Raw genomic sequence first — 19941 nt, 5'->3', positions numbered from 1 at the left:
CATATGAATAATGCCTATTGACAGAACCAGAGAATAAGAGACGGGACAAATCCATAAGGATCATCAAGGCCATCCCCCAGCCCTGCACAGCACCATCCCCAAGGGTCACACCATGTGCCTGAGAGTATTGTCCTAACACCTCATACAGCTTCTTCTTGAGGCCCCAAAATGACTGAGTTTAAAAGACTAGAACAAGCTAATGGGCTGAGATTAAGGATGTTGTGTTTGTTCTTTGAAGGACAAGCATACAATGCTTTCAATGACCCAGAAAAACATTCTGCAACATCTAGGCCTGTTTGTTGTGAGTAAATGTCACAGGAGGTGAAACAAGGAGAAGTCAAGTCTTCGCCTCAGACAGCTGAAGGAAGCACTGCGTTGTGCTGTGAATGCATTCAGAAATAATCACCAACAAGGGAAAGCCTTTTCTTTCTGGTTGTCCTGAGCCTGAGGGCTACAGAACATGAAGCTGTCACATGTCATCATCAACACATCTGCAACATGCACCAGATGGGACTACTGAAGTCACTCACATGGGCCTTGGTGTTTGGGGAGCACCCCATCCAATGGCCCAGCCATCTCTCTTCACCACCATACACCACACACCTCAGTGCACCAGAACTCCCTCTGTTTGTTTATGTGGATGCTCAACTCTCCTGAAGGAGTCTACACACTAAAGCAGGAGTCTCCTATTGTTGCCTCCAGCAGAAACTGAAAGAGAACAAGTCACGTGATGGCAAAAACACAATGCCCTGGTGAGGAGCTGAACCACAGCATCCAGTGTGTGTGCTATGGGAACAAGGGGATTGTATCTCCTGGGGAGGGAAGACAGGGTGAGAAAATTATTTTTCATAGCTGAAGGTATCTGAAATATCTAAAGCCAAGTAATAGAGTGGTGGCTTGTTATGCAGACAGGTCATAGCAGGTAGACATGACCTGCATAACCACTGCCAAAAGATTCCCCAAGAGGAAAGAAAGAGCATCCATACTTTCAGCAGGCCTAACTCTACTCTCAAATGCACTGATGTTAAACCAAAGTAATTGAGTCTGAGCCCAGCAGAAATCAATGGTATCACTGTCAAGTCCAATGTCAAACACACACACACTTACAAACTTGCCCAAGAGATTTTCATACTATCCTCTGTGAACTAAAATCTCAAATGTTTTCATTCAGTTTCTATAGAAAGTCTTGCTGTATCTGCCTTTTATCAGCATGCTTAGAATGCTGTGAAAACCCACAGAGCATCTTGTGTCAAGTTTACATGTGTGTCACTCATGTGCATAAATATCTGAAAATAAATGATGTTATACAGAAAATACTGCCTGGGTAGCAGCTTCCTTACAGTCCAGGAAAGCAAGCACCTGGGAAAGCAAGTTTAGCAGAACCTTAAAGTTGCTCTAAACTGCCTCTAGGGAAAACCTAGCCATTACCAGGCCCTTTGGTAAGAACATACATCTACAATAGATGGCATCAGGCAGCAAACTGGCCATCAGAGGCTAAAACTGGGAAACACCAGCTGCATTTCTCTCCCTTAACCTATTTCATGATTTCCTACAAACAAGACTATTGCACGGGACAAAAGTCAGGGCAGCTTCCTGAGCTCTCACAGAGCAGTGTTACTTGGCCTGTGGTCCCAGTCAGGGTTCAGCTGCAGCAGAGCTGGGTTCTGCCCCTCCAATCTGTCACTATATCTGCACACAGTCGCTCCCTAACCCGGTTGTGTCAAAATGATCCAGGTTGGCTTTCTATTTAAAAGCATGGAGGGTTCTCTTTAACCCAGATCATTTTGACTGATTTAGGTTAGAGAAGGACTATGTTTGCAGCTACGCTTGCAGACACCAACCCCCAGAAGTGGGGACTGTGCCCAGGCACTTTAAGCCTGGCTTGGGTTCAAAGTCTTTGAACCCAGCTCAGCTGCAAGCCAAGTAGCACATCTGGCCACAGCTGTAGATACTGTAGTTCAGGGGAAAAAATGGCAAATGAGGCTACATTCAGTGTCCCAGATAAACTATGGAGTATAAAAAGTGAGGATATGATCCACAGGAAACTCAGAAACAGCTTCAGATTCCATTATCACAATTTAACCTCCCCCTCCTTTGCCCACTCCCCAAATTCTGGTACTAATGGTCTTCATCTTTCAACTAAATTCTTCACTTTTGGATAAACTTGTTAATACTACAGAGCCACACACCAAGACAGGCATCCCACAGTAATTCAATCACCTCTCAGACTAGGTATTTCTTTCAGCCATCCAGCTCCAGAAATGTGAATTTTAAAATAGAACCACCCTAGAAGAGCTGAGAAGTTTCTCTCCCACAAGAAAAACTCTGTGTGTTACCTGTATGGTAGCAAGGCAGTTCAGATCTTTCTCTTCCTCTATGCTGGCTGTGGTTACACACACCAGAGCCCTTGTCTGGCTTCCTAGGCATGGGCAGAACACATAAAGGATTCATATACAAAAATAATCTGCAACCCAGAGTGGGAGACAAACAGTTTTGCACCCTTCTTTTGTTCACCCACAAGAGGCACCGGATTTGTGACCACAATCACATTTGAGCCAATGTCAAACATAGCAAGACTCCAAGAATCTGTTACCCAAGTTTCTCACCTAGGCATGCAATCCCATATCATCTTCCAGCAATCTCTGCTACCAGCCTGACTTGAGAGTCAGATCATGTCCTGCTGCTGGCTAACATAGCTCTAAAATGGGAAATTACATTTTCTCGTTTCACACAAGTTTGGTTAAACTGAAAATATTTGGCTTTGTAAAGTACATGAAGATGAAAGATGTTCCTTAGGTGCAAAATACTAAATGTTTCTCTTCAGTTAAGAACACAAGGTCTAGTAATCCAAAATATTTTTGGGGATATTCTGAAGGATTAGACTCTTCAGAATCATTCAAAAAAAAAGGAGAAAAACTGGTTGCACATATGCTTCATCATAAAAGTATTTATCTGACCTAGAGCCAAAACCATTTTATCTCTGTAAGCAATCCTTAAACACTGCAGAATGCATTCACTGCTTTCATTACCAAATTACTTTTTAAGAGTTCAGCAGGTAATTGAAGTTCCAAATGTCTTAAAATGGTTTGGCAATGCTGAGATTTCCTAGTGGACTTGCTATCCAAGAACTTTAGAGGGAAAAAATCAGCTGGATACTAAATATATACCCTAAAGTAAGAAGGATTCAAATTACACTAAGACACAGGCTTTTAAAGTGGGAGAATGTTTTATATGAAGAGTAAAGCTCTGCTCAGAGGAGGTTCCATAATGTTGAAGCTTCAAACTCATATTCAAAAAGTCCTGTGAATTTTTCAAAGACACTATATTGGCCTAAATCTTTTCCTACTGAACTCCAGGGCTGTTAATTTTTGACAGAAAACTAATTAGGACAGTGCTGTCCCATATACTTTGTACTATTTAGCAGATGACTGTTAAAAACAGAAGGCTCTCAAACCTTTTTCCTAGATAAGAACCATTTCATTACTTTTCCAATTCAGGCAGCAGAAACAGTGAAAGGAATGGGCCTAAATCTGTTGCCCACACTGAAGTCCTGTGCATTCCCCCAAGGCTGCAGTGCTCGGTGGCAGGGGCAGGAGGGCCACGAGCAGCACGAATCCTGCAGGCTGGGCAGGCAGCCCCCAGCTCCAGAGGTCTAATGAGGACTCTTGCCCCAGCTACATCAATAGCTTTTGGCAAACCATTTTCTGCCTCAGTTCCTCACACTTATGGAGTGGAGATGATGACAGTGTTCTGTGTTTGTAACTGTTATATGCACTGCTTTAAGTGTTATTATTTTACAGAGCTTTTTGTTCACAGCCAATTACCCAACTCTCATAGGGAAACTGAGGCACAAAGCAACACTAATTGCCTAGTGTCATCCAGCAGGCCAGAGCTGAATTAGGGTCTTCATCTATGGAATTTTACATTATCCTCTAAACTTATCTACAGACTTGGTATTAGACAGCAAAAATAAGGTTGCTGTTTGTCCAGCACTGTCAGATGGCACAACACTTGCTTACTTCTGCTAACACTGCTGTTTAGCTGGCTTGTTGTTGCTCTTGTTCCTGCAGAGAAACATAATATTAGGTTTGTAAAATCACACTGTATATGAAGACACTGTGATGGTAAATGCAGGATTAGTGTCTCACTGCAGGCTCCAGCAGCAGGAAAAGCTGGTGATGATGTGGGCTGCTCACGGTCTAACACAAGAAGCTTTAATGATGACAAGAGGAACACAGAACAAGAACACCAAGAGCTTTACTTTTCACAGCAGCAATCTTTTCTCTTAGGATTACTCTAAGGCAAAAAAAAAATCATTGTTCTGCAATGGATCTGTTCTCACAGCAAGGGGATAACTGATATTTAAGATGAACATGAATAACTGAGGAACCTTCTGGTCTGGCATAGATCAGAAGAAGTGAGATGAATAAAATTAGAAGTCTGGATTCCCCTCTCCAGATTATGGCTCCCATCCAAAAAGGTACGACTGTTTTACCTTACAGGGATGCTGCACTCCTTATCACTTTATGCCCACTTATTGCCTTACTGCTGAGGCATTTCTATTGCAACTGTAGTAGAATTCTTGTAAATGGAACTTGGGGATACCCACAATTTTAGGGTGAACGTTTCTGGCTGCACCTTGATGCACTGACACCAGGTAAGTAAACCTTTAGAAGTATCAATTGAGCTGTCTGTCAGATAAAGCATGCCAGACTTTTCCTTGGGGAGCCTCAGGAAAGTTACAGATGCAGAAGCTCAAGAGCTCTTGTCAGAAGAGCTTGCAGCTTGGATGCTGCATCCTAATTTAACCCTATAAGAACATGACACACAAAACAGCAGGAGAGAGCTGAGATATTGGAAACTCAATTCCAGTCAGCACCAGAAAAAGCACCCATTGATTTGGGATGCTGGAGACAATCAGTGCCTGCCTATCCCCTTCTTTTCATAGCAGGTTTTCTCTAACAAGCCTCTTATCAATCAACATAAGCAGGGAAGCTCTGTCTGACCAACATGTGGTGCTTAACCATTTATTGAGTTCTTAATAACAATAACATGATAGTAAAATAACATTTTCCAGCTCCTCTCGTGCTGCAGAGTGCAGCACACTTTGAAATCTGAAACAATGAGCTGTGACGTGCTGGAGCCACGTGCAGCTGGACAGGAAGAGCTGGAGATCCAAAGAGGTTTCCTTTAGGCACGGAGGCTGAGCCGTGACGCAGGGGAAGCCCGTGTGTTCCCGGACAGCTCTGGTAGCAGCCGGGAAGGATGGGGTGCTTGGACACGGTGTCTGCATGTGCTGTTCCTGACACAGCTGCCAGAGACTGTGTTTATTTTACCTTGACTCAAGCAAAAGACATTGGGCAAAGACAAGCAGAGGTGCTAAAAACATGATCTTGACACTGAAGCCCTATGGAAGAGACACAAATACGATTCACCTCTCAAAATGAAAATGCAGCAATTCATGCAGTCAAATTCAGCAACTACTCATGCACACGAACACTGCAAAGTATAACCAGAGTAGAAATGTGGAAAAGAAAGAGAAGAATACAGTTATCTCAAGAGGAATTTGGGCAAGACACAGAAATGCAGCCTTCCTTTCCAGAAATTGCTCAGAATTGCCTTATTTGCACCAACAGCTTCAAAACTGTGAACCTCCAGCCTTAACTTCAGAAAGAGTGCACTTCTAATATCTAAGTGCCACTTAGGGGCTCAAATGGATGGGTGCCAACAACAGAGCCATTAGCACCTACTCATCCATGGCGGCTTTCTATCTAAAAATCCCATTTGTCAGCAGAGTCTCAGCAGGACTTCGGTATGATAAAAACCTCCATGACAAGTTCTAAACTTACAAATTAACATATTCATTTACTTATCCATGTGTAAAAGTGTGTCACTTAGCTTTCTTGAGCATCAATACCTAATCCAAGCCCATCCATCACAGCTTTCCATTTGTTTCTGGACTGAGAATCAACTCAAGTTCCTTCAGCACAATTGAAATATTGTGTAGAATTATACAACAGAAATACTGAGACAGTTTCAAGAGACTGAATACAAGGTTTATATTCACTCCTACATGCTGAATGCCTCCTACAAGGAAGTACAAGCCCAGGCTGGTGCCCGCCAAAATCCCACTGTAAAGCTCCTGTGCCACTGATGTTAAGAGGAGCTTTGCAAGGACCTGTCCAGACAAGGCATCAGGGACTGATGCTGCAAGAGCCCCTGGCTTTCTAGATCAAGGTTGTTCAAATTTCACTGACTGTAGTGGAGAGGTCTGGATGTTTGGTGTTTTAAGGTCTTAATATAGTACCTGTATCTGTAACTCTATAACAAAATCAAGGACCTTATGTAAACTCTTGCATGAAATCTTTGGTCATAGAGGATTTTGAAATAATGTTTTAAAGATAGTCAAAATAGGCATAATGATGTTTCATAAAACATGACAGACCCAACCCCCAACTGCCAGTGCTTCAAGGGAAACAGGACAGCCAAGAAACTGCAATGTAACAAGTTTTATTTTCCTCAGCAAAAGATCTGCAACTTTCCACTACTGGCACACAGGAAAAGTAGGACTGAGAATGGAGAGAATAATTTGGTACTGCCCAACACAGCAAGCAAATAGGATTGCAGTGGCAGAATAGCACACATGGACCCTCCTGTGGGTCCAAGCTGCAACAACAGAACACGTGGGCGCTCAACACCAGTTCAGATCAGGTCATAAAATCCAATTCATCAAAATAACCCTTTAAAAATAGATTGCTACAGTTGGTTTCCTCTGGAATCTAACTGCTTCAGGCTCCTGCCTGAGCCACTGTTTGCAAGGTGTCCTCACACCAAAAGGAAAAGTAATGTCTAGGGAGGTTTAAATGCAGTTCCTGGTACACTTCTCAGGGAAGTGTTATTTTTACAAACTCCCATTACCACATGGATCAGTTTCAATTGATTTAAGCTCATCCAATCAACAGGGTTTCCCCTCCAGTTTTAGCATCAGAGGTGTTCTAAACCAAGACATTCTTAAAAACTTTCTCCTGGCTCAAATAGTTCAAGACAGTCTCATTAGGGATTTGACAAATAACCTAAAGCAGCAGACAGATTACAGACTAGCAGGAATATGTAAGAGATAGCTGACCTGTTTAACAGTCCAGCACACTTTGGAGCAGGACTGAGTTGAATGGAGCAAGCTGTTAACAGGAGATTCACACACCTTAGATCTAAGTCCTTCAAGCTCACAAGATCATTACTATTTACCCGGTAGGCCTGAGTTTCTCCTTCGGACTAAATTTATCTGAATGCTTCAGACTGACTCAATTAGCATCACTCCTGAACTCTCTGCCTCAGCACAGAAAAGCAGAGCAGGAAAGTTAAATTGCTTCAAACAGAGTGGCAGCCAGATCCTAGGAGGTCGGCTCTCCATGACATGTTTCTGTGAACAAGAGGCATTAGACATGAAGCAGAACATGCAAGGATTTTGGGTCTGTGTCTTCACTTCATATGGAAACACCTTCTCTTCACAGCATCAAAGCAAGGCAGGCATCTAGTGCACCACTATTAAAAGACTGCAGTGTGATAATAACAGTCTTCAATGGTGAGGGACACCTAGAAGAGAAAACCTTGCTGCTTTTCCTGCGCTTTGTCATCGTTCTTATGGCTGCCTTACCCAGTCTGAGCATGGAACATGCACAGGCTTTGCCTGTTCCTTCCTTTCACTATGTACGCAGGCAATCTTGCTGTTTTATTCTCTAGTGTGTCAGAAAATCTACCTTTGGCTTTCTATATCCCAAAAGCTACAACTCCAATCAAACCTCTTATTGTCTCATTCCTGTGATTTCCTCTGGTTTCTGACCTTCCCCACACTGACAACATCTGCTTCCCTTCCACGGAGGATGCAGGCTGTGATCCCTTTCTCAGCCAAGTGCCCTCCAGTTCTGAAGTGCTCTGTTAGGTAACTTTATGGCATTCTTCCATGCTTTCCCTACAGTTTTCTCATTTCTTCCTTATCTTTCTGCTTGTACCTTATTCTCATCCATTTCTTCTGCTCTGCGCCCAGTGCATGACTCTGTAACTCCTCAGACTTGTCCTACAGACATGTTTAAAAACAAAAGCAAAACATGAATCTTTGGTTAAATGAAATTGCAGCCTATTTGACAGCTTTTGTCATAAGCACTCAATGGCAAGGATCTTTTTGTTCAGTGTTCATGCAGGATCTGCTTCAGAAGGAACTGATCCGTGGCTGAGACAGCAATACAAATAATAAACCCTGGTAGAGAACCATCACATTATGGCCATATTGTAGGTCCTACAGGAGAACAACCCAACTGGAAGTTTTATTGCATTCACTCACAATCTTTTGAATATTCTCAAGCACCTACAGCTTCAAAAGCTGTGCAGACTGACAGGTACAGCACTTGAATGGCCTGCTAAAAACCAAAGGCAACTCACTGAAAGTTTTCATCTGGAGTTTCCACTAAACTTGTCCCATGGGAAAAGACAGTAGTAAACAGTTGAAAAGAAACACAGTCCAGATATTTCCACAGCAAGTAAATCTGCTTCCACAGAGAACTGCATATTTCTTGATAGCAATTATTTTTAACCTCTAGCAGATTTATTTTTACTACAATTTAAAAGTATCTGTTATATGCCATAACATTATTATTATGGGAGACACTAAAATAGCAAAGTATTCTAGGCACTTGATACCGTTTTACAGAACAGGGAATTACAGACAGCAATGACTTGACTGCTGCTCACTGCAGCAGCCACCAAACACTCGTGACCCCCCCCTCTTTCAGCCTTACTGCCTATAGTTCCTCTGTAGAGTTACTCCCAAAGTTGTTTAACTGGTTGGGGAGAAGGAGGGGGCAGCAAGAGGAACAAAAGAACTAAAATTAATCTAATTATTAGGATGAGCTTCTGATTTCTGCTGCCAGGCTGTGGACACAGCTTTGGGCTCACAGCCCACAGTCTGAAGCCGCTGAAACCATCAGCTACGCCTACACATCTCATACCAAAAACTACCTGGGATACTATAGAATCAGAGAACAGTTTGGATTGAAAGGGTCTTTTAAAGGTCATCTAGTCCAACACCTCTGCCACAAGCAGGGACATCTTCCACTGCCTCAAATTATTCAGAGTTCCATCTAGGCTTACAGGGAGGGAGCATCTACTATTTCTCTGGGCAAACAATTTGAGAGTTTTATCATCCTCATCATAAAAAAATTCTTCCTTATCTCTACTCTGAACTTACTCTCTTTTACTTTAAAAATGATGCTTCCTGTCTTATTGCAACTGATCCTTTTCTGAGCCTTCTCCAGCTCTCTCAGCCTTTCCTCATAGGACAGGTGTCCAATTCTTTGGAATCAAATCAGAACCAAGGCCTTAGTTCTGATTTTCACTAAACTCATTTAAATAAGCAAAAGTTCGTTTGCACAAGGGTCTCAGGCTTTGCCTTTATAGTGCATACTCTAATAAGACCAGGAAAATATATTTAAATAAATAAATTCCATCTTTGATAATCAGTTTAGCTTTTCAGTGCTCCAACACTGAGGAACGTCTCTTCTTATTAAGTCAAGCTATGGTAGATCACAACTTTCCACTCCCAACACACACAACTGGTAAAGCTCTTTGTGTTCAGCTTGGATGCTGTTTGGCACAACAGTCTGACATTGACTTACAAGACCAATGAAAAATATGCACTGCTAATTTCCTAAGTGCCATGCCAGCGCCTTTGGGAGCCATGCATTCACCTACCTTCCCATACAGTAACAGCTCCCAGCTAATAAAGCAGGCTTCACATCAGCCGAGGAAATACTTTAGTTAGGATGTCCTCCTTCTTCATTACTGAATGATATATTCATGGCAAAGCACTAAAGTTGATGACATCTTTAAAATACATTTTTCCCGTAGTGTGGGAGATACAAGCCGCTAATCTCTGCAGATCTCCTTTTTCTCCCCCATTGCCCCCGTGGTTTATCATGTCCAATTAGCCATCTGCCATGCCCGCGCTGCCACACAAAGGAAGCCCCCTCTCCTGCGCCGCAGCCCATCAGCGGGGCTATTGTCCCTGCTGACAAACAAGAATCAGACACTATTGTTTCCAGCTGACGAGGCTGCTCCCAAAGTAGGCTGCCAGTTGCCACTAAAAGCAGCGGGAGCACCAGGGTCCGCTCCAGGAGTCAGGAACCATGCCAGCAGCACCGGTATTACCGCGGAACCTGTGCAAAGCACTTTTTGAGATATATACATATAGAGAGAGATAGATATTTTCTGATTTCAGGTAATAAACCAACCCGGGCCAACTACTGCCCTTTTGTTGCACTGGAGCATGCCTGACCTGCTGCCTTTACTGCTTCACCAAGCAGTCACCTGGCAAAGAAAGGGTCACAATCCCCAGAAGAAAGCAACATCTTAGAGTCAAATCTTTCCGTGTTATGTTTTTATTATTATTATTATTATCCTTTTAAAGATAAGGCATATCTTCTACCACTTCAGTACAGCTAATTGCACACACCAAAACTACCCTCCCCCCACCCAAAAAAAGTATTTTAAAAACAAGAAAACTCCACCGTGTCTACATGGATACTAATTATGTAACAAGGTTAATTTAATTTCTCTCACAAGCAACATACATTCACCCTTTTTCTCAAGGCCACTTCACTAAAAGAAATGACCAGAGCAGCTGGTCTATCTGTCACCAAGATGTTAAATTGAAGATCATTTCCTCTTATTATTCTCAGCAAAGCATGATGTGACCTTACACTAAAAACTACAGTCTGCCTAATTATGGTAGTTTTGTTCCATCAGTGAAACTGAAATGCTGGTTCATATAATTAGGGTTATTAAAAAAGGAATTTCATTTTTAGTTTTAAAGGTAATTTGTTGCCTTGAAGTTGAAATGTAACAAATTAGACCTACATACCTGAATGTTTTCATTCTGTGCAATTTGAAAGAAACAATAAACACTCCTAGATTTTAGTAAGAAAGCCACACGTTGATAAGAGACAAAGAACCCAAATAAACCACAATTTATTCCAGGCATTTGGTTAATGAAGGTGAGCAAACAAAATGAATATTTATATTTAAAAGTAGAAACAGAATTATCTTCTAAGCCCTTGATTAAGTAACAGAAATTTCTTAAACTTCATCAAATGTTTTAAATTATATTTAGCACTTCAGCAGTGAACATACATAGTTTCAAAATATCACTTTGAATGATCTCTGAATAGTTCAAAATAAAATAAATTAAAACCAGCTGAAACTAATATGAATCCACAGTAATCACATAGGTTAATGACTTTCACAATGACTTATAAACAGAGGAAAGTCTTTACCCTGGATTCAAACATGAGGATCATTCTGAATCAAATATGAAATACAACATGAAAACTTAGATATTTTGCTGAAACGTCACTCCATTCCTAGCACGAAACGCTCTAAATCCCATTTCAACACACTGCAGGCCACATATCACACAGGTGACTGACTTAAACCTAGATTTATGATTGCCATTGCAGTGCCTGGGCCAAGTTCTGTTTTCAGTTATATCTGTGAAAACTCCCAAGCAATTCCTCTGAAGTTCTCTGGATCTGTACAGGAGTAACACAATCCATCCTAGAAGCAAGTGGGAAAGAAATAATTCAAAATATTATGACTTCTTTTTTTTACAGTCCTTTACACTTTAAGGCTCTCCATTCAGACAATCATTTTTGACTTCTCTTTTCATATCCAGCTCTCTTTTGTAAAACATGTATTGGAATATTCCCTGTTATTCTTGCCAGATTCTCTAGGCAAAATTCCCCAAGTGGCAAAGTCCCTTCAGTTAAACACAGGGTGTGTGAGCCATGCAAGGCTATAAAACGGGAGTTGTTTATCCAAAGAAATATTAAAAGCAGGACACCAGTCCAAATCAAACAAAAGCACAAATACCTCTAAGTCGTTTCATGACTTTAAGTTCCAGCTGTAAAAGGCACAACACTATGGGTTTATAAGGCCTAATACTCCCTAAGTATTTTCTTTGATGTAACTATGAAGTACTTAAAATACCACTGGGTACTGTATGGTACATGTCACCGTGGAGCAATAAAGCTGCTCTACATCCATAACCAGCCTTTCCAGAGACCATAAGGTCACAGCAGCTGAAACAACAGAATACTTCATTCCCAACCTTCAAGAGGCCCAGAGCACCTGTGCAGCCAGAGGACTCCCTAAAAGGCTCTTAATGTGGGGGTGTGCCTGGAAATTACAGCAAAGAAAACCCACCAAACCCATCAAAGCCACTCCCATTTTTCAAACCTCATGTTTCCCCAGCAGGTTATTATTATGAGACTTGATAAAATACAGTATGGGAGGCAGGTGGTAGGAAAGAGTGATAGTTACATTGGCCTGGCCAGCTTGGATGCTCACTGTATCCAAGCCACTCATCATTCCAACACTCACACGGCCATCTAAGTCCACATGTAAAAGAGTCTACACAAGCACCAGGAGGGTTCCTCTTTTGTGTGACTACAGGATTATACTTTTCCTCTTTCAGAGTTTCAACCCAAAAACACAGTGTAGGCAAGTCTGGAAGTAATCATGTTCAACATTAATTGAATTAATATCAAACAGAATAAGTATCTTCCTACTTGCCTACACCACAATGCAATCTCATCCAGAATAAACACATTGTAAATAACTATCAGATATCATCCCTATTGCCCTGTACATACCTCTGTGAGAAGGAAGGAAGCAGTATGGAAAAGAAATGCTCCTGTGAACATAAATCATTCATTTAAATTGCTACCTTCCAGCATCAGACAAAAAGAAGTCTTTCTTTTTTGACACAAGACCCCACAGTCCAGCAGTTTCTGCCCCATTTCTTAGCAGCATCTGCATGGCAAGAGAGGGAAGAGGACTGTCATTCCCACCAAGACCTCTTGAGTCACCTATGTGTCCTTTCCCATGTCTACATGAAAATTCCTGAACTAGCAGATCTGTCTGAATTTGAGGGGGAGGAGATGGGACAAACACAGGGCAGAGCCACACAGCCTTCTCCATTCACTGCGGAGGTTTGGGGGGACCTGGGTTCCACCTGTAGTAAAACAGCAACTCCTCCCCTACATCAATCACATGAAAAAATAAAAACCACCTACATTAGATAATAAAGAAAGAAAACAACAAAACTCATATTCCTGACAGGGTCAGAGGTCAAAGCCTCCAGAACATGGTACAGATTTTGATTAAAAGCAATGCCTCAAAGAACACAAGAGCTTTCCAAATGGTAGGACAGACCTGACAGTCTTTTCTGCAACGGAGCCTTCTTTAACAGCACACATTACCAGACCAGGCCTTATGAATTAGAAAGTCTCAAGGTAAGGAAGCCAGGCATCACACAAACACCTCACCCCAGTGACAACTCAATTGAATCAATTTACCTGCACTACAAGGAGACACTTGAGTCCATCAACCTCAAGGAGCACTTCTCTGCTGACATCACTTCAAGCACATCTTTTGATCAAACAGCCTGGCCAATGCCAATCATTTTAAAGTTATTTAACAGCAGAACTGCCAGTCACTTGTGCACAAATGAACAACACTAGAAGTATAGCTGGCTGAAAAGCAGAGAGAATAATTCATCGCATCCAAAGGAAATGGAATAACGTCAATTTTCACCTCACTCACAGCAAGTATCAATGACAAAGTTGGCATCTTCATATCAGATATAATCAATGTTATACATAAGTGCCAGAAAAATAAATTAGAAAATAAAACTACCTGCTAGCGCATGAGAAATATTAATGACTACTTCTTTAGTAATTGGCAGTTTGCTAAATTGTTCTGTCACTGACCTCTAAATATAAATATAAATATTTAAAATTTGGTCACCCCTGTATCCAAAATACACTGCAGAAATTACTACACCTTAAGCAGGAAGTTAAAGTTTCTCTGTGTGTCTGTATTCAGGGGATATCTCTTATTTGTAGACTTTAAAAGTGACTTCATTTATGTTTGAAACTGTAAGTATTTGGATTCTGTTCCACACAAGAAAAAAAGTTTCAGTACACATTTAATACAACTATTAACAATTCCAGAGAACCTGGTCATATTTTACCTGTCAAAAGAAACAGACTTAAGAAACTTGGTAAAGCATACCTAGGCATAGATTTGGGTTTTTACTCAAACAGAAGTGATAGACATCATGCAGAAATTGCTGCTACAATTCAGCAGATGATGTTATCCTAGAAATCAGAGCTGGAGATGGCAATACTAATTTCTGCCCTTCATCTCCCTCTGCCTGCTAATTTTTATCCCAATTACACGGGATTGATTCTCTAAAAGAGTATTCCTGAATTTCTTACTGCATATATCAGATGGTGAAAATTAGAATAGTCCCTTTCCTGCCTGACTCCAGGGAGGTTTTAACTGACTGCCAGCATCAACTACACAGTTGTTAAATCCACCCTTTTCTTAAAGTTACTCCTAGTTCTCATCAGTGTAAGCACCAGAACAGACCTTCCTTTATTACTTCCTGTTAATTTCTTCAGATTGCCTTTCCAGGGACAGCTCAGAAACCTTCTATCTCAGGTGTCCCTGCATAAGGGACCGGTACCTCGCGTGTTTGGATGCTCTGTGAGCAGCGCCACCCCCAGCATCAGCCTCCTCTGCCGGCACCAGGGAGCAGCCTATCGATCCTCCCGGCTCAGTGCAAAGCCCAGCTCGTTGCTAAAAGCCTCCGAGAGAGCTTTAGTTGTTTTGACTCTGTTTTTTTAACAAATGATGAGTTCATGCTTTTCCATGTGGTAACTGTGAATCTGGGATGAGTTTAGGCTGTTTAGTATAAGCTTGGCTTATCAGGGCAGCTAATCTCTAAACCATATACACTCATTTTTTATTTGATGTGAGCATGTAAGACAATGGTTATGCTTTACAAATCCAGAACACAAATCAGGATAAGGCATAGAAACAAAAAAATCTAGCATCAAGGGATAACAAATGCTAAGTCAATGCAGGTCTCTGTAGCTATTACACATCAGACCACATCTGACAGTCCTTGCTCAGACAGGATCACTAGTGTCAGCCTGAGAGGTGTGGGAGTCAGTTGTATCCTGGCTATGATTGTTCTCCCAAGCTCCACATCAGCTGTTCTCCCCATCATCCACTGAACCCAACTTCACACAGCACAACAGCAGTGCACAAACCCACAAGTAAAGGGGCCCCAAACAACTCAGAGAACCAACACTGTCATTTCACAGAACTCCTACTTGGGCTCATGCCTTCCCCATTTTTCAGGGATGTTGCCAGCAGAGAGCCAAAATTAATTACGAATAGTCTGGGTTTTTTGGTTTTTTTTTACATCATCATTTTGGACACAAGATGCTACATAATGATGCAGAAACAAGACCTTCCTTGTTGAAGCTTAAGGTGAAGCAGACAACCATCAAGGATGGCCTATGCACACATGCTTCAGTGCAAGGATAGGACCTAGGCACCTCTCCCAAGCCCAGGTTCCTGTCGTTTTTGTTTCCTCAAGAAGCAGAAGTGTTAGGAGACTCTTTGAAATCTCTGGGCTAAATGTACAATGCAGGTTTACAAGTGTGTTCACAGATCTACAGGTGAAATTTAAGGTGGAGGCAGCTTGGGAGAAATGTCTAGCCACATGGCTCCCTGTGCTTTCCCCTCATTTAGGAATACTTTTTTATATAAGCTAGACAGATTTGACTCTCTCCAAATTCAATTCTGGTAACGTGCTTACGTTGAGAAGGCAGTGTCACAGAGAAATGATTCAGCTTTGGGTGAAGGAGGGGAGAGAGTGAAAAGGCAGGGAGAAACCTTAATTAACACATTCCTTTTAAAAGGAAAATTGGTGGGTTGTTTTTCTTTTATTTTTTCTAACAAATCTGTCATTGTTGAGACTTTGGAAATTATCTTGTAACCAGGTAGGCTATCAACAGGCAAATATCCTATGGCTTAATGACTTGTGGATCATAAGATACACACAGCCAGACCTTATTATACTTATCCTCTAGATCAAAGGGTTTTCACATAAATGGGGTGCAGTCTACCATAGCAGGGAGCTGCTGCAGGCCTTCAGGATTTTACTTCTTTAAAGTTTTGGTGATTACATAATCGCTTTTTTGTAACTGGAGCTCAAAGCATTGTGTGTAGCTAATGAGCAGGTAGAAGAAGGAAAACAGCTGAAAAGCAGTCTTGACAAACAGCTGTGGCAGTGTCAGTCCTAGCCCAAAAGGGTCAATCCCCTTATGAAACAAGTACTTAATCCTTTACAATTTTTAATTAAAAATTTACCAAGATTATAAAACTTTCTTAAGACTTTGATGGGGGAGGGAGCAAGAGAGAAGAGGGGGGTGTGTCATGCAGACCACAAGTTGCTTCAGCTGAGATGCTCATCCTGTGCAAAGCCATGTTTCAGAGCTGGGGGCTCCCACACAAACACCACCTCACAAACCAGTGCTGCAGCGGGGACCCCAGCACGTACCTATTGCCCACAACATTTAATTAACCACTGCTTCATTAGCAAAGGCTTCCTACGCTCTGTTGTAGTCCAGCTACACTTTGGCTGCATTTCAGCATCCTCTGAATCGGGAGAGTGAAACAGAGGGCTCTCACCCAGCCCTGAGCTACTTTGCGAGCCGTCTCCGCGTGGTCAGCATCCCCAGCCGGCTGCGGGCGAGCGCTGCCCAGGGCGCCTCTGCGCTCACTCACTGCCCACCCGAGGGCGGCAGGGGTAGCGCCCGGCGCTTCGCCCGGCTGGAGCGGGGCAGGCAGCCAGCTCCGCTTTCAAATACCAGCCGGTACCCGGGTGGCCGCCGCCGCCCGGGGCGGGGGCCCGGCGGGGCCCAGCCGGCGCCGCTTCCCGCGGGGGTGACAACGCGACAGCTCTCCCCGAGCATCCCCGCGGGGCTTTTGTGCCTGCTTGGGGCGGGGGCCTGGCCGGTCCTCTCCCGAGGCGGTGGGAGCGCAGCCCTGCGGTAGCATCCTCCCAGGGACGGGAGGGGCCACGGGGCCACGGGCGCACCGAGGGGCTGCGGCGGACAAAGCGAGGAGGCAGGCGGGGACCCCCTCCATCCCCTCTTCTCCCTTCCCCGCGGCTCCACTACTGGCGGTGCCCGCGCCGCAGCCGCCAGCCCCGCATCCCGAGGCGGAGGCAGGGCCCGGCGCTGCCCTGGCCCCTTCCCCGAGGCTCCCCTACCTGTTCGGAAGAAAGCATCCACCTCGGAGTCAGGGACAGCGCCTTCCTCCGCCGCCCCTTCGGCGGGATTCATGGCTGGGGGAGAGGCGGCGGCGAGCCCGGCGGCTGGTAATATCCAGTGAGTTAGGGAGGAGGAGAGCCGAGAGAGAGAGAGAAAAAAAGAGGGAGGGAGAAGAGGAGGGAGGGAGGGATGGAGGCGCGTTCAGCTGCGAGCCCAACCGAGCGCCGTTCGGATCATCCCTTCCGCGGTGCCTGCGGGGCGGCTGCCCCGGGGCTGGGCTGCGCTGCCCCCGGGCTGCGCTGGGCGGTGCGGCCGGGGCGGGGTGCCGATGCCGAGCCCCGCCGCCGCCGGCCCCCTCCCCTCCACCCGCTATTGTTCCGACCTGCTCCGCTCCGCTCCGCTCCCCCCGCCGCCGCCGCTGCCCCTCGCCGCGCTGACAGCCCGGCCCGGCCCCCGGCGGCCGCCCCCGCCGCTTCCCTGCCGGCACTTCCTGAGCCAGGCCGGGCGCCGGCCGGGGAGGCTGCGGCGCCCCCCGCCGCCAGGGCAGCCCCGCTGCGGGGCGCGGCCGCTCCGGGCGGGGCGCGCCGGGCACAGGTGCGGGCACGGACGCCCCGCCGGGCTCCGGAGGGAATTTTTGTTTTATTCCCTACCCCCGTAAGCTCCGCAGGCGTAGCGCTGTGCATCCCCGGGCTGCAACGCTGCCATGCCTCCCCTCTGATGAACAGCCGCGGGGGCACGGCTGTTAGACGGGCAGGTACTCGGGGGGCGAAAGTGAACGCTGATGGGGTTATACGGACACAAAAAATTGTTTTTTGTTTTGGGGTTGGGTGGAGGGGTTAGGGTTTTTTTTTTTTGTTCAGGAGCTGTTGGGCACGATTGCTTTGCAAACGATCAGCGAAACTGCACGTTGTTGCAGGTACGCCTTCATATTTTATTCTTTACAGTTCTCGGTGACTAGAGAGCCAAAAAGGAGTTTGGTAAGCCAAGATCCTGGTCCCAGCTCAGACATTGATTCTGCTCGCTAAATGATTTTGAATTCTCTACTGTAGCTCCAATATTTGTGATTTGGGACAATAATTGTCTCAAAAGGAGTGCTGTGAGGAATACTTATTTGTACTTTGTTAGCCACTGACTTAAATGTTCTTCCCTGAGCCCAGCTGTCAAGATTTCAAGCACAGACAGGCAGATATAGATGAAGACAGATGTTTGCCATTTGGGCACTTTCTTTTCCTGTTCACCTATTTGAAGTTTCCCCAGCTCCTCATTCTTCTATGATCGCATAACAGCTCTAAAATGAGCTTAAGGAAAAATGTTGCTTTTTCACCTAACCACCACTGTAAAACAGGAATGTTACTCTCACATCTCACAGTTGTCCATCTTTGCTTCCTCTACCATTAGGCGAAAAAGCAACTGTTGGTATGATGACCCCTCTGGCTGTATTACCCTTGGATAACCCATTCTTGCTGCAAAATCCCATCCATCACTCTCAAGAACAGCAGTCTTTTAGCCAGAATATCCCTGTGGCCTCACTGCCTTTATCCTTTAGGGGTAATGCCTAATCATCACTCATTTGCCACTGAAAATCTCTGATGTTCAAGGGACTTGAGGACAAAACCTCTCCAAGCATCCAGCATGGAGGGATGCACTGCAGCACTTCAAAAGAGGTATCAGTCAGCCTAGTGCATCTTAAGGAAAAAAATACTTTGTCTAGCGGAAGTGTCAGAGCCAACTGGTTGTAAGTGACACTCTTTGGATCAGTTTTCAATCCACAGGTAGTTTAGCAATTGAGGTTAGCAGAACATTTTCTGTTTCAGCCCAGATTATTTTAGATGCCAGAGGAGCATGGATTTCCTCCACCTGATCTCTTCTCAATAGAACATAAGGGAAGGCTGGATTTGGATGTATATTGCACTTGATAAAAATACTGAAAATTTCCCTGCAGAAATTTAACTGTCAAAATGGCATTGACCAGGCAGGATGAGCACAGAGATCCCAGTCACATCTCCTCCGACCTTACTGTTTACTACTCCAATTGAAACAGATATGTCATGCCCAGAGACTCAGAAATAAGAGCAAACATCCTACAGAGATCTACCTAGCATTTCATTTCTTCATTCCCTCCCTCCTGATAGTTCATATGTAGTGCCATTTCCCATGCCTGCCTCCTGCTGGTTTTAACTGAAGCCATTTATCTTTTTATGTTTATGGATTAAAAAAGGTCATTTCACAACTATCTGCAGGAAGTAGCAAAACAAAGGCTACGTCCAGGCTGCCAAAGCTCATTACAGACCCCTGTGCAGCCTCTGACTCCTCTTCTTAGGACCTCCAGGATGCCAGAAGCACCTCCATATCAGGGTGTGCCAGCAGTAGGGCACTACCACAGTACAAGGACATGAGGAACATCAGCCTTTCAAGCACCAGACTTTCTTCAGCGACCATTTACCCCTTCCACATCACAGCACAGTGTACAAAAGCCTTCCCTCTTCCAGGCTTAAACATGCTGCACCATTTTGGATCCCATCTCAAGATCTCATTTCTGAATATTCACGAACACAGAGCAAATTTGCTCTCCAGGAATCTTACATACAGGTACTTTCAGGAGTGTGAGCTTGGCAACTGGGAAGATTGCGGTTTCCTCATGAAGCTTTGAATCCCTTCAGGATTTGGTACAATCTGGTTGATTTTAGAGTTAAAGCATTAAAGCAGCAGTCCTACTGTAACATTTTGCACACACTTTTCATATGCACACACCATGGCA

The 19941-nt window shown here is 44.2% G+C and overlaps 1 protein-coding gene across 3 annotated transcripts in view; it reads right to left on the bottom strand.

Moving 5' to 3' along the window:
• KALRN (kalirin RhoGEF kinase) overlaps window positions 1–17460 on the bottom strand; it is a 464957-nt gene extending 447497 nt beyond the window's left edge. For all 3 annotated transcript variants that reach the window (XM_066553090.1, XM_066553091.1, XM_066553092.1), the window contains exon 1: window positions 17183–17460. In XM_066553090.1, the coding sequence (XP_066409187.1) occupies window positions 17183–17255 (73 nt within the window). In that variant the 5' untranslated portion in view covers window positions 17256–17460. The remainder of the gene's footprint in view (window positions 1–17182) is intronic.
• Between the last annotated feature and the right edge of the window lie 2481 nt (window positions 17461–19941).

The sequence above is a fragment of the Molothrus aeneus genome, chromosome 7, assembly GCF_037042795.1.
Source record: "Molothrus aeneus isolate 106 chromosome 7, BPBGC_Maene_1.0, whole genome shotgun sequence".
NCBI classification, from domain to species: Eukaryota; Metazoa; Chordata; class Aves; order Passeriformes; family Icteridae; genus Molothrus; species Molothrus aeneus.
This window is presented reverse-complemented; position numbering and strand designations above follow the sequence as displayed.